The 16,211-nt window shown below is 37.5% G+C and overlaps 1 protein-coding gene across 5 annotated transcripts in view; it reads right to left on the bottom strand.

The window, feature by feature from the left end:
- Positions 1-16,211, bottom strand: part of RYR2 (ryanodine receptor 2) — an 894,209-nt gene that overhangs the window by 504,634 nt on the left and 373,364 nt on the right. For all 5 annotated transcript variants that reach the window (XM_073241246.1, XM_073241245.1, XM_073241243.1 and 2 more), the window contains exons 9-10: positions 10,209-10,308; positions 9,421-9,517 (exon numbers count right to left, since the gene is read on the bottom strand). In XM_073241246.1, the coding sequence (XP_073097347.1) occupies positions 9,421-9,517; positions 10,209-10,308 (197 nt within the window). The remainder of the gene's footprint in view (positions 1-9,420; positions 9,518-10,208; positions 10,309-16,211) is intronic.

Below are 16,211 nucleotides of genomic sequence, written 5' to 3' on the forward strand. Positions count from 1 at the left end.
CCGGGCAAGAGGAGAGGAGTTGGAGCAGGGAAGGAGAGGGAGCTCAGGACTACTAAAGAGCCAGCCCTAGCCATGCGCAACAGAGTGCAGACACACAGTGCATTAATGGGGTGCTGGAAACTAGGGAAACAGAACAGTAAGACCTGTGAGTGGGTTGATGCAGATGGCACACCCGGGACAAAGAAAAGCAAGTGCTTTTTGGAAGTCTTAAAGAGACAGGGACCCCACCGCTGGACAGAAGTGTCCTGGAACACTTAGTCCAGCATCAGGGAATCTGGGAAACTCTGGGCACTCTAACCCCCTGGGCAGAGGGAGCACGGAGGCCCCTCATGGAGACAAATAGCCTCCCAGCCATTCCCCCTCCAATGCACCTCCACCATATCAGAACAGCAGCCCAAGGCAGGCCAAGCCCACAGCAACAGCGGAGATAAACTCCATAGCAGCTGGGCAAGAATCAGAAGACCATTCTGCATGCAGCTGCCCAGCACAAGCCACTAGAGGTCGCTGTTCTCTCAGGAGGAGAAGGCCACAAACCAACAAGAAGGGAAGTTCTTCCAGCCGTCACTCATGCCAGCTCTGCAAACTATCTCTATCACCATGAAAAGGCAAAATTACAGGCAGACAAAGATAACAGAGACAATACCAGAGAAGGAGACAGACCTAACCAATCTTCCTGAAAAAGAATTCAAAATAAAAATCATAAACATGCTGACGGAGATGCAGAGAAATATACAAGAGCTAAGGGAAGAAGCCTGGAGGGAGACTACAGATGTCCGGAGGAAGATTACAGATGCCACGAAAGAGATTACAGAAGTGAATCAAACTCTGGAAGGATTTATAAGCAGAATGGACAAGATGCAAGAGGCCATTGATGGAATAGAAACCAGAGAACAGGAATGCATAGAAGCTGACACAGAGAGATAAAAGGATATCCAGGAATGAAACAATATTAAGAGAACTGTGTGACCAATCCAAAAGGAACACTGTCTGTATTATAGGGGTCCAGAATAAGAAGAGAGAGAAAAAGGGATAGAAAGTGTCTTTGAAGAAATAATTGCTGAAAAACTCCCCAAACTGGGGAAGGAACTAATTGAACAGACCACAGAAATACACAGAACTCCCAAAAGAAAGGACACAAGGAGGACAACACCAAGACACATAATAATTAAAATGGCAAAGACCAAGGACAAGGAAAGAGTTTTAAAGGCAACTAGAGAGAAAAAGGTCACCTATAAAGGAAAACCCATCAGGCTATCATCAGACTTCTCAACAGAAACCGTACAGGCCAGTAGAGAATGGCATGATATATTGAATGTAATGAAACAGAAGGGCCTTTAACCAAGGATACTGTATCCAGCATGATTATCATTTAAATATGAAGAAGGGATTAAACAATTCCCAGACAAGCAAAAGTTGAGGGAATTTGCTTCCCAAAAACCACCTCTACAGGGTATTTTAGAGGGACTGTTCTAGACAGGAGCACTCCAAGGACTAAACAGATGTCACCAGAGAAAATAAAATCACAGCAAAGAAAGCAAACCAACCAAATACTAATTAAAACAAAAAATAAAATCAACTACCCACTAAAAGCAGTTAAAGGAAACACAAAAGAGCACAGAATAAAACAACCAACATATAAAGAAAGGAGGAGGAGGAATAAGAAGGGGGAGAAGAAAAGAATCTCCAGACAGGTGTATATAACAGCTCAATAAGCGAGCTAAGATAGGCAGTAAGATACTAAAGAAGCTAACCTTGAACTTTTGGTAACCATGAATCTAAAGCCGGCAATAGCAATAAGTACATATCTTTCAATAGTCACCCTAAATGTAAACGGACAGAATGCACCAAAAAAAGACACAGAGTAACAGAATGCATAAAAAAGCAAGACCCATCTATATGCTGCTTACAAGAAACTCACAAACACAAAGACATGCACAGACTAAAAGTCAAGGGATGGAAAAACATATTTCAGGCAAACAACAGAGAGAAGAAAGCAGGGATTGCAGTACTAGTGTCAGACAAAATAGACTTCAAAACAAAGAAGGTAACAAGAGATAAAGAAGGACATTACATAATGATAAAGGGCTCAGTCCAACAAGAGGATATAACCATTATAAATATATATGCACCCAACACAGGAGCACCAGCATATGTGAAACAAATACTCACAGAACTAAAGGGGGAAATAGAATGCAATGCATTCATTTTAGGAGACTTCAACACGCCACTCACCCCAAAAGATAGATCCACTGGGCAGAAAATAAGTAAGGACACAGAGGCACTGAAAACACACTAGCACAGATGGACCTAATAGACATCTGTAGAACACTACATTCAAAAGCAATAGCATACAAATTCTTCTCAAGTGTAAATGGAACATTCTCCAGAATAGATCACATACTAGCCCACAAAAAGAGCCTCAGTAAATTCTAAAAGATTGAAATTCTACCAACCAACTTTTCAGACCACAAAGGTATAAGAATAGAAATAAATTCTACAAAGAAAACAAAAAGGCTCACAAACACATGGAGGCTTAACAACACGCTCCTAAACAATCAATGGATCAACGAACAAATTAAAAGAGAGATCAAGGATATATGGAAACAAATGACAACAACAACAAAAAGCTGCAACTTCTGTGGGACGCAGCGAAAGCAGTCTTAAGAGGAAAGTATATAGCGATCCAGGCACACTTAAAGAAGGAAGAACAATCCCAAATGAGTAGTCTAACATCACAATTATCAAAACTGGAAAAAGAAGAACAAATGAGGCCTAAAGTCAGCAGAAGGAGGGACATAATAAAGATTAGAGAAGAAATAAACAAAAGTGAGAAGAATAAAACAGCAAAAATCAATGAAACCAAGAGCTGGTTCTTTGAGAAATTAAGCAAAATAGATAAGCCTCTAGCCAAACTTATTAAGAGAAAAAGAGAATCAACACACATCAACAGAATCAGAAATGAGAATGGAAAAATCATGACAAACTCCACAGAAATACAAAGAATTATTAAAGACTACTATGAAAATCTATATGCTAACAAGCTGGAAAACCTAGAAGAAATGGACAACTTCCCACAAAAATACAACCTTCCAAGACTGACCAAGGAAGAAACACAAAAGTTAAAGAAACCAATTACGAGCAATGAAATTGAAATGGTAATCAAAAAACTAGCCAAGAACAAAACCCCCAGGCCAGATGGATTTACCTCGGCAATTTATCAGATATACAGAAAAGACATAATACCCATTCTCCTTAAAGTTTTCCAAAATATAGAAGAGGACGGAATACTCCCATACTCATTGTATGAAGCCAACATCACCTAATACCAATACCAGGCAAAGACCCCATCAAAGAAGAAAATTACAGACCAATATCCCTGATGAATGTAGATGCAAAAAAACTCAATAAAATATTAACAAACCTAATTCAAAAATATATCAAAAGGATCATACATCATGACCAAGTGGGATTCATCCCAAGGATGCAAAGATGGTACAACATTAGAAAATCCATCAACATCATCCACCACATCAAAAAAAAGGACAAAAACAACATCATCTCCATAGATGCTGAAAAAGCATTTGACAAAATTCAAAATCCATTCATGATAAAAACTCTCAACAAAATGGGTATAGAGGGCAAGCACCTCAACATAATAAAGGCCATATATGATAAACCCACAGCCAACATCATACTGAACAGCGAGAAACCGAAACCTTTTCCTCTGAGATAGGGAACATGACAGGGATGCCCACTCTCCCCACTGTTATTCAACATAGTACTGGAGGTCCTAGCCATGGCAATTAGACAAAACAAAGAAATACAAGGAATCCAGGTTGGGAAAGAAGAAGTTAAACTGTCACTATTTATAGATGACATGATATTGTATATAAAAAAAACCCTAAAGACTCCACTCCAAAACTACTAGAACTGATATCAGAATACAGCAAAGTTGCAGGATACAAAATTAACACACAGAAATCTGTGGCTTTCCTATACACTAACAATGAACCAATAGAAAGAGAAATCAGGAAAACAACTCCATTCACAATTGCATCAAAAACAATAAAATACCTAGGAATGAACATAACCAAAGAAGTGAAAGAGCTATACCCTGAAAACTAAAAGACACTCTTAAGAGAAATTAAAGTGGACACTAACAAATGGAAACTCATCCCATGCTCTTGGATAGTAAGAAATAATATCATCACAATGTCCATCCTGCCCAAAGCAATATACAGATTTGATGCAATTCCTATCAAAATACCAGCAACATTCTTCAACGAACTGGAACAAATAGATCAAAAATTCATATGGAAACACCAGAGACCCCGAATAGCCAAAGCAATCCTGAGAAAGAAGAATAAAGTGGGTGTATCTCACTCCCCAACTTCAAGCTCTACTACAAAGCCACAGTAATCAAGATTTTTTGGTACTTGCACAAGAACAGAGCCACAGAACAGTGGAACAGATTAGAGACTCCAGACATTAACCCAAACATATATGGTCAATTAATATTTGATAAAGGAGCCATAGACATACAGTGGGGAAATGAAAGTCTCTTCAACAGATGGTGCTGGCAAAACTGGACAGCTATACTTAAGAGAATGAAACTGGACCATTCTCTAACCTCATACACAAAAGTAAATTAGAAATGGATTAAAGACCTGAATGCAAGTCATGAAACCATAAAACTCTTCGAAAAAAACTTAGGCAAAAATCTCTTAGACATACACATGAGTGACCTCTTCTTCAACATATCTCCCCGGGCAAGGAAAACAAAGGCAAAAATAAACAAGTGGAACTATATTAAGCTGAAAAGCTTCTGTACAGCAAAAGACACCATCAACAGAACAAAAAGGTACCCTACAGTATGGGAGAATATATTTGTAAATGACAGATCCGATAAAGGCTTGACATCCAAAATATATAAAGAGCTTATCCAACTCAACAAACAAAAAACAAATAATCCAATTAAAAAATGGGCAGAGGAACTGAACAGACAGTTCTCCTAAAAAGAAATTCAGATGGCCAACAGACACATGAAAAGATTCTCCACATCACTAATTATTAGAGAAATGCAAATTAAAACCACAATGAGATATCACCTCACACCAATAAGGATGGCTGCCATCCAAAACACAAACAACAACAACAAATGTTGGTGGGGTTGTGGAGAAAGGGGAACCTTCCTACACTGCTGGTGGGAATGTAAATTAGTTCAACCATTGTGGAAAGCTGTATGGAGGTTCCTCAAAATGCTCAAAATAGACTTACTATTTGAGCCAGGAATTCCACTCCTAGGAATTTACCCTAAGAATGCAGCACTCCAGTTTGAAAAAGACAGATGCACCCGTATGTTTATTGCAGCACTATTTACAATAGCCAAGAATTGGAAGCAACCTAAGTGTCCACCAGTAGATGAATGGATAAAGAAGTTGTGGTACATATACATAATGGAATATTATTCAGCCATAAGAAGAAAACAAATCCTACCATTTGCAACAACATGGATGGAGCTAGAGTGTATTATGCTCAGTGACATAAGCCAAGCGGAAAAAGAGAAATACCAAATGATTTCACTCATCTGTGGAGTATAAAAACAAAGGAAAAACTGAAGGAACAAAACAGCAGCAGAATCACAGAACCCATGAAAGGACTAACAGAGGATCAAAGCCTAATTTGGCTACACAGAAAATGAATTAAAATATGATATGAAGAAGAACTTCCAACGTCAACATCCTCTGGAAGAGTCATTCCAGAAGATGAACATCAAAAAACTTCAACAAATATCCTGGCGCTGCTGCAGTTGTAGCTGCATTCATCCCACCAGTTCCTGGACTTGCCATTGCAATGAAGAAGGAGATATCTAAGCTGGCCTGTGCATACAATAAAACAACAAATTTGACTGGATCTATACTGTCAGAACTCAACCAAGAATTAGGAGAAGTGCAAGTTGCAGTGCTCCAAAATCATGTGACTATAGACTATCTACTGCTAAAAGAACATATGGGATGTGAACAGTTCCCAGGAATGTGCTGTTTTAATTTGTCTGATTTTTCTCAAACTATTCAAATTCAGTTAGACAATATCCATTATATCACTGATAAGTTCTCACAAATGCCTAGGGTACCTAACTGGTTTTCTTGGTTTCACTGGATATGGCTGGTAATTGTAGGTCTGTTTTTGTTATGTAGCTGTATTCCTATTATGTTAATGTGTGTGCACAATTTAATTAGTAGTTTAAAACCTATACATGCTTATGTTACTCTACAAGAAGATATGTCAAAGAAATAATCAATCTTCCCATGTTTTCTTCCGTCTGCTACTTCTATAGCTTTTCTTCTTCCTTCCTAATTACAACCCTTTAGTAGAATTAGTGCCTCATATAGAAAATTACCGAGTATCATAATTCTTCCAAGTGGTAAAGATACCTCAAGACAAATGCTGGGCATAGAAGCCACAGGGCATAAATCTGCAAAGAAGTAAAAAGCTAACCTTTTCAAACAATATTGCTTCTCTCTCACTTACCAACTTTACATTTCCCTGTATGGCCCCGGAAGATGCCTGGTTAGCCAGAGACGGGTAAGATTCTTCAAGGGAGGAACAACCTAAGACAGGCACAGTCACAGGGGGGCCATCAGGTGAGAAATTGGGGATCAACGAAGGTGAGGCTTAGAACCTCACCCCCACTGTTTTGAGAGAAATCTTCTGCATCCGTGGATGTTTTGTTGCCCTTGTCTAGCTTGGATTAATACTTAGTCTATAGGCACACACCTGATCATCTACATTTGCCTCTTACAGCACTAAATCATGTTTTCTACCTTTATCTTGCATCTACCTATCACTTCAGCATTGTATTAAAATAATAATAATAATAATTAGGGAGAAATATGGGATTCACATATAAATCAAGTATAAAAATCAAACGAATAATCACATCTGATTTGATTGTTTATAGTTCATGATGCGTGATCAAAACTGAAAGTTTCTGTGATATGATGCCCTTGCACTGTTCACCATGTAAGAACTTATTCACTATGTAAGAACTTGTTCACCATGTAAGAACTTGTTTGTTATGCTTCAGAAGATTGGAGACTGTTGAGAAATAGGCTTGCGGTTGATTAATGACTGTGCATTGAGTCCCCTATACAGAATTTTATTGCTGTTAACAACCATTTGATCAATAAATATGAGAGATGCCGTCTCAAAAAAAAAAATGGGTGGAGGATATGAACAGACACTTCTCCAAAGAAGAAATTCAGACGGTCAACAGGTACATGAAAAGATGCTCCACATTGCTAATTATCAGAGAAATGCAAATTAAAACCACAATGAGATATCACCTCACACCAGTTAGGATGGTCAACATAGAAAAGACTAGGAACAACAAATGCTGGCAAGAATGTGGATGGGAACCCTCCTACACTGATGGTGGGAATGTAAACTAGCTCAACCATTGTGGAAAGCAGTATGGAGGTTCCTCAAAAAACTCAAAATAGAAATACCATTTGACCCAGGAAATCTATTCCTAGGAAGTTACCCTAAGAATGCAGGAGCCCAGCTGGAAAAAGACATATGCACCCCATGTTTATCACAGCACCATTTACAATAGCCAAGAAATGGAAGCAACCTAAGTGTCCATCAGTAGATGAATGGATAAAGAAGATGTGGTACATATACACAATGGAATATTATTCAGCCATAAGAAGAAAACAAATCCTACCATTTGCAACAACATGGATGGAGCTAGAGGGTATTATGCTCAGTGCAATAAGCCAGGCGGAGAAAGACAAGTACCAAGTGATTTCACTCATCTGTGGAGCATAAGAACAAAGCAAAACCTGAATGAAAACAGCAGCAGAATCACAGAACCCAAGAATGGACTAACAGTTGCCAAAGGGAAAGGGACTGGGGAGGGTGGGAAGGAAGAGAAGAATAAGGGGAATAAAGGACATTACGATTAGCACACATAATGTAGGGATGTGCACGGGGAAGGCAGTATAACACAGAGAAGACAAGTAGTGACTCTATAGCATCTTACTACGCTGATGCACAGTGACTGTGATGGGTTATGTGGTGGGGTCTTGATAATGGGGAGAATCTAGTAACCACAGTGTTGCTCATATGATTGTATATTAATGATATGAAAAAAAAAAAGCCAGCCACACAAGGGAATGGCCCTGGGGGCCCTTCCAAAGCTGACCAGACACTGTCTCTTGTGGAATTTCCACCTTGAACTCTACCCTGCCCCTGTTCACTCTGGAATGCCTCCCTTTCCCAAGCACAGAGCCATCCTTTTGAGGCTCATGTTTATTTTTCTGTGTGGAATTAATTCCTCAAACCAACTGCCTTTTGATTCCCTCTCACCTTTCACACAAACCCTAAAATACCACCACTGTTTTCTTCCTAAACTACTCAAAGTAGCATTTCTAGTTTAGGGAATTTTTCGAGGCTCTATATTTCAGTCTTCACCATAATCCTGGTGAGAAAGGTAAGACTAGTACCAGGCCTCAATGAGAATTTTCCCAAGGTTAAACAGCTATTTAAACAATTATTAACTTTTCAAACATTTCCTACATTTTTCTTTAAATGACAAAAGTATGTATTACATAATAGTTACAATGACAAAAGTATGTATTACATAATAGTACCTAAGTGTTAATATGCTACATATTGTACTATATATTATTTTACTATGTAATGTTAATTTTATGAGAAATATCTATTAAAACACTTAAAATGTACTAAATCATCCAGACAAATGCCTTCTCTCACAGTAACTTCTTATTCATATATTCCACTCCCTATAGTTGTCCATTAATTTGTGCGGCAAAGCAGAACATTCAAATCATCCTAAAATGTTTATGGTTCTGTGTCATTTGTGCACTTTTCCCAGTGACCCAGCCTCCTTCAATCTTGGTCCAATGCCATATTATATTAACATGAAAGAGGTATGATGGCCACATGAAATGTCAGGGAAACTGGTCAACTTTATTCTATGTCAGCAAATAGGAGGTAATAGAAAAGGCTCCTGAACTTTTAAGCAGTTTGACAACTCTGACTCTGAATTTGAAACTAACCATTCCAAGAAAGGGAATTAACCAAAATTAATGGACATTCAATGAAGCTTCAAGTTGTTTCGTTTAATGTGTTCATACCTCTCACTCAGTTTACTTAACTCAATGGTTCTGACCATGTTTTAATTATTCAAAAAATTTCAGCAACTCTACTGATAGGCAATAAAAACATAAGTGAAGATGTCTAAGGAGAACGATAAATGGATCACTTTTGTGGACAGATGAATGTTAGTGGCCCTCTTTCTAATAGGCTAATGGCTTTAATAGACATATACTTGTATACAAAATTCTATTATGGCCAGAAAACACAAGACTCAAAGCACTGGGCTCAAGCACCAACCTCCGCTGCTCTTCGCCATGTTCTCCTGAAGGGACCGTGAGGCATTCGTCCATGTGTCCATGCAGCAACCTGAGCACATCACCACCAATCAAATACCCTGTGAGGAGTGAAACGCAGTCACTGGAAATGTCATGGTCAGATGTTAATAGCTAGACAGATCATCTGGTCCCATCTTCTATTTTCACAGACAGAGAAAGGAACTCCAGTGAGGTTTAGAGACCTGGCCAAAATCACAGGGATGGGTAATGCCATGTGCCTGCCACCCCTAAGCCCCAGGTTCCTGAGCCCCACAGTTGGTGGTGTCCCCACTAAAATACATGACTTTGATCTCAAAATCCTCTCTTAAACATACAAGCATGGACAGACTCAGATTTGAACCTAGATAAGTGAGAATAATCAAAAAAAACTCAGATATTTCCTAGGAAATCCTGAGGCAAAAGTACTGCTATGATCCAGCTCTTGGTCACCCATCTTGAAATCAACCTAACTGAGCAACTCCCTAAAGCCAAACACTGGTGAAGGTAACCCCCAGAAAGTTAGACATGAAACACACAAATAGGCTAAAGCTGACAAGTGCATATATATAAGGAAAGACAAATCTTAATACAAATGTCACTTAAAAGTGCAATTTAGCAATTTAACTGAGATTCTTAAATGTCACGTATCTTTTTTACAGACTATTTTGACACAAAAAGCTCTAATTAACAAGAAGCTCATTAGCACAGTTCTAAAGGTGATTGTCAACTGCGCTTAAAGGACAGGCCCTCTCATTGAAGTGACGTTCTTACCTTGGGCTGCTTCACTTCCTGAGCTGATTGGGGCCACGCTCCAGAGGGTCTGCTGGAAAGCAGCGTCCACGTGCAAGCTACCGTTGCCGTAAGACAAGTGCTGCAGTAGAGGCAAAATGAGGCATCATTTCAGGCTCTTGGTACGTCTTAATATGTTAGTGCTTCTGGCAAATCAAACTTAACATTGCAGATTTGGAAATACCCACAGAGTGCATTTATTTCACGTCTATCACTTGAAAATTAAGAGATGAGTAGAAAAAACATTCTATTTAGCTTTAGGTATTTCTCAGCTTCATTCTAAGTGTCACAAACTTAAGCCAGTGATCAGAAAATGCACAAATATACTAAAATAAATCTGTTAATATAGAAAATTTTGTTTTAAGGTTCTATTGATGGATAAAAATGTATATATAATGAGCACTTACCACTGAAATTATAATTAAGTTCTCATGACTTTTTTTTGGACAATGAAGTGGATGAAATCTACTGAAGCAATGTCTTAGTTTTATGGGATCCTTTAGGAACTTTTATCTGTAATTTGACATAATAGCCATGAGATGGCGATATTCCCAGTAGGTATCTAAAGCCAGGACAACAAATTTCCTCCAAAATTCAAGTATCACAAATTTCAGATTTTCCTTCTCAAACTAGAAATTATTAAAATAATGTCATATTTCACATCTTTTAGAGACACAATACATAAGTTCTCAAATGATAAGAAAAAGAAAACTATGAGTGGAGTCAAAAGACTTGCATATCTTACTAAGCACTACTTGGCTGCCTCTAGAATTTCAAATAGCCATAAAACAACCACCTGTTTTCCATTGGAATCATCTCAGTGAACATCAACAATATTCTGGTAATGTTTCTGTAACACTTTTCCAATGCTGATGACAGACTAAACTTTTGAGGACTTTTAACTATACTAGAACTTTCTCAGAAATCTGACCCTCCTAGTTAGATGAAGAGCAATCACAGCATGAAGTCGTCACAGTGGTATATACTCCACAGTCCTCTCAACACCTTAAGGTCTCTTACTTAAATATACTACTCTTAAGTCACCAGCAAAAACAGATATTCATTATCTTTCTCTTCAAAGCAAAACTAAAGAAATTTTTGACACCTGACATATATGTAGTTACAGATAATTTTTCCAACCAGTACAAGTAAGAGTTTACTACCAGTTGGTGGTTTAGATTCAGCAATAACTTGCCCTTACCCCTCTTCTCATCTCCATCAATTGTCTGCCTTTTTATAATCCCTTCTACATGTCAGCCTATCATTCTTATATAAAATCCCAGTTTTGATTTCTTTATTGAATTTCTTCCCTGATATGTTAAAATTCTTTAACCATTTACAAGTAATAATATGCCATCTGCTTCCACAAATAATAAAAATATTTTTTCCTTCGTAGTACTCATCATATGTGTAATTATTTTTCTTTCTCCCTCTTGTAAACAATCTGACATGGATTCACAACCATTTCCCAAGTATCTAGCATTGTTATTCAATAAACAAAAATGTGGAGAATCCAATCAAAACTTTAAAATCAAAGTACCATGAACCTAAAAATATTTTAAGTTATTCCATAAATTTTCCTATTGCAATGACCTGAACCAAAATAAGGCACACACATTAAAAAAACAAACAAACATTAAACCATATGGATTTTACCAAACTACAAGTATATAGTTCAAAATACCAATGCTTATATTTTTACTTTTGAATTCAAGTGCAAGTTCATGCCATATTATAATAAATAAATAGATTACCATCATTTGAATTACCATGGTTCACTAAATATGTTATATATAAGGCATCATACTAAATATTAACAGGGCACATTCCCCACCTCAAGGGTGCTATACTCTAGGAGAAAAGGTGAAATATATACACAGAACACCGTAAGTCGGCATTTTTCAAATGTTAGGTGAATTGTAATCAAAGTGCTGTAGGAATTGAAAAAAGAGAACACTTCAGTCAACCGAACTGAAGCACATTACTGTACTGGGCCTTGAGGACAGGTAAGATCTCGTCTGTCCTGTGGAAATACCACCTGTCCTCAAGGCCCAGTACAATAACGCTGCTGCAGTTCAGTTGACTAAAGTGTTCTCTTTTCCCCTAGAATGAGGGGCTTGAGGAGCCATATCTATGGAGATGCTGTCTCCAAATTAGTTTGTACATACCCTGAATGTGGGTATGTGTATCAATAATGTTAATGTGCTACATATAAATATTCAAAACATACCAAATTTTGTGAACTGGTTTGGAAACTTTCATTTTTAATACACCAGAAACCCTAAGACTGGAAGTGGCCTAGGCCTCCCAGGCCCTCTAAGAAGCTCTGTCAAAGAAACAGTATGCTGAAGAGACAACAGTGCCCAGTCATACAGAACGTGAAGGGAGTTCCATCTTTGTGGCTTACAGCAGATACTCAGAGACAGTGTGACAGACAGGCCTGTAGGCAAGGCGGGCACCAGATCAAGGACTTTATGATGTAGGCATTAAGGAACTTCTGCAGTGAAAAAATAATGGAGGAGGATGGTCAAAATGGAATTTTTATATTATATGTAAGCCAAAAGATCAATTATATGTGACAGCCATAAAATTATGAAAATATCAGTCTATGGGAGAAAGTCCAAAAAAATGTCCTTAAGATATTATACCACATGAAGTTATCTAAATGATGATGTCCACTCTTCTAAAGATTATTCTCTAGGTATGACTATTCGGCTAACTAGGCATGACTAGGCATTCCATTTACATTTGCTGTTTAAACAGCAGAGGGAATCCTGAGTAAGAAAGTCAGGCCTGTGGTATTAAATATTCAGAATGCAGTAATAGTTTTAATTACTGTAACTAAAGATGTGTTGCCCTTAAAGCAAAACCTGATGTCAGAGGTTAAAAGCAAGGTTGGCCTTAGGCTGAAATATGTAGCCATTCCAGAATTTGTGCACTAACCCGGCGTCAACCCCCCGGCAGCAGTGTGGAGCTTTGGGAAGCCATCTGCTTCCCCCTATTACCTCAGCCCTTACTTTAGTGACTGTCAAGTCCTCATAAAACGGGGATTATCTGAGGCTCTTGCCAAAAACGCAGATTCAAATTCAGGAGGTTCGGGTGGGGGAAGGGGGAACACCCCAGGTCACTGATCCAAGAACCATGTTTTGAGTAACAAGACATTACATGATAGAAGCACAAAAATCTCAGAAATAAGGAAGATAGTATAAATCGCTTCTCAGGAGTTCTTAACCAGGACTCCACTTTGATATTTTGTTTCCTTAGTAATGCTATATATATGTATTCCATGCATTTTAAAACATTGTGATGACAATGAGTAAGTTTTTAGCAGATTGCTGGAGTCCATAACATAAAATGTTGAAGACTATCTGAATTCAGTTCTTATCTGACACATTTATTCACTCATTTATTTCTCTCCTAGTAAATGTCGGGCACTTGGGCTCCTGTGAAGCACCATTCTGGACAAATTGTCAGGCAGCGACAGGGAACACAACTAAACAAGACATATCACCCCTTAGGCTTCATTTTTTTTCTCCTGAGAAAAAATGAGGGGCATAGAATAGATGCACTTTCAAAGTATAATATTCTAGGATTCTATAACCTGAACTACAGAGAGAAAAAATAGGGTCAAGATAAATAAATCAAAAATATATTGGTTGATACAATATTGATACAATAATTGCAGAATATTTATGATGGTGATCTTTTTTAGTTATCAACATGTTTGTGCAATTCAGCAATTAAACATACAAGCAAAACACCTTATATTTCTTACCAGAAATGCAGAGATGCAAATTTTGATGAACCCCAGAGTAGCTTTCTTATAAGTATTTTTCATCACTCTCTAGATTGTGGGGTTCTGCTTTTCCTAATCTACCTTCAAACAGTTGTTTGCTTGGTAATATTTTCATGGATTTTAAAGAATCTGTTTCTATAGGTGACCCAATCCACAGAAAATTAGTAAAAAAAAAAATCAATGTTTCCAGCGTAAGCAGTCTCATCCATGGATTGAAAACTTCTGTGCATACACAAGTGATTCTGTATTTTTCTAACACAAGCAAAAATTGTTATGTATGCTTTACCGTTATTTAGTTTGAAATAGATTCACAGTCATTAATACCTACTTGGCCATGTTTTCTCTACTTTAAATTGTGCATTTCTCTTATATTTAAGCTGCTTTGCTAAACTAGGCTTCCTTATAAGAAAAAAATAAGTGGTTCCAATAGGGGCAAAGGAATTGTCTTTACTTTTGGATATTGCCAAAAAGAGGATGAAGGTATCATTTCATATTAGAAGAAACAGTAAGATGAGAAGAAACATTTTTTTGGCCGAGTGGTTTGTAGCCATTTCTAGAGATCTGACCATTTATCCTTACGAAATCATGTTCCGAGGTTTAACCTATAAAGCAGAGGAGGGCAGAGCAATCCCAGGGGAGCTGGGCTCCTGGTGCCCAGCACAATGCCTCCTCTGTCCATGAGAAACAGAGGGAAAATTAGTCCTTTAAATCAGTCTGAATCAATTTAGCATCCCAAGAGTCATAAGCTTTATTAAAGTGGCACATGCATAGATAGTTTTCCCTTAGCTTAACCATCACTTTTAGTCAATGAAAAACAGATCAAAGGTCAATAGACACTAATGACTGAAAAGTTACAAAATCAATGACAGGAAATGCTTATTTTATTTTATTTTATTTTAATATTAATCTATAATTACATGAGGAACATTATGTTTACTAGACTCCTCCCATCACCAAGTCCCCCCAACAAACCCCATTACAGTCACTGTCCATCAGCGTAGGAAGATGCTGTAGAATCACTACTTGTCTTCTCTGTGTTGAGGAAATGCTTATTTTTTGTAAGTAGTTTTAACTCATCTGTTTTCATCCACATTCTTACTTATTTTTTACCACACCAGCATCTTCTCAGAATATGAACCTTGCTTTCACATGATAGACCTTTATTTAAAATCAGCAATAATATTCCCTTTACGGCTCCCATCCCAACTTTCTCTTCTGGTTAAGTATCTGCAGTTTCCTTAATCATCTGTAATAGGCACTAATCTCCTAGTTAAATAATGATAGCAACTTACTAAGCAATTTTTATATGTGCCATTCAATAAAGCAAAGGGTCTTGTTTGGATAAATGTATTTAATCCTTTTAACATGTCTGGGAGCTAGCTTCTTTATTACCCCCATGCTGCAGATAAAGAAACTGGATTTTAGGAGGTTATGTGATGGCCCCACCTCACACTTACAGCTCTATGCTACCAAAATAAGTATGTACAAACATGGCCCATTTTTAATTATTCAAGTTCAATATGTGGATTCTTGAATCCTTGTTGCCCCTGTCTATTCCAGAATCCTTTTACTATAACTCACTTCTTAACCCTTCACTTTTTCTAGATCCTTCTCACTAAGCACCATACAGGTCCTTGAATCCATCCACATAATAATCAACTACAGTGCAAAAGCGAGAAAATAATTAACCATCCTATACCCACTGGAACATCTTTCAGCATTTCTAACCTAAACTATAACACTTACGTACTTATTTTCTGTTTTATAATCTTCTCATACAAATCCGCAAGTGTTTGGTTTGTTTTTCCCACTAATTTTCTAGGAACAAAAATCATTGTGTAATGTGTCCTCTCTTCCCAGTGGTTTCCTCTATCTGCTAAGTCCATAGAGATGAACACTGAAAACGTTGATTACCGAATGAATGTGAAATTGTAACAATACAGTTAGCCCCTTTTTTGTAGCTCCATATAAAAACTTACTGGAAAAGGAACTTAAGTTAAATTGGCTATAATGTAGCTTAAAAATTATCTATGAATTTAATTAATTATTAGGTGCATTTATTTCCAAAGATAAGAGAAGGTGAACTTCATGCATTATGATCATTGCTATTATTGGTATAGTGCTATTTAATTCAAAGCATATTCAAATTCACTATCTCATTGCTTCATCACAGTAATTTTGATGCTAAG

Source organism: Manis javanica, chromosome 7 (genome assembly GCF_040802235.1).
Source record: "Manis javanica isolate MJ-LG chromosome 7, MJ_LKY, whole genome shotgun sequence".
Taxonomy (NCBI): Eukaryota; Metazoa; Chordata; class Mammalia; order Pholidota; family Manidae; genus Manis; species Manis javanica.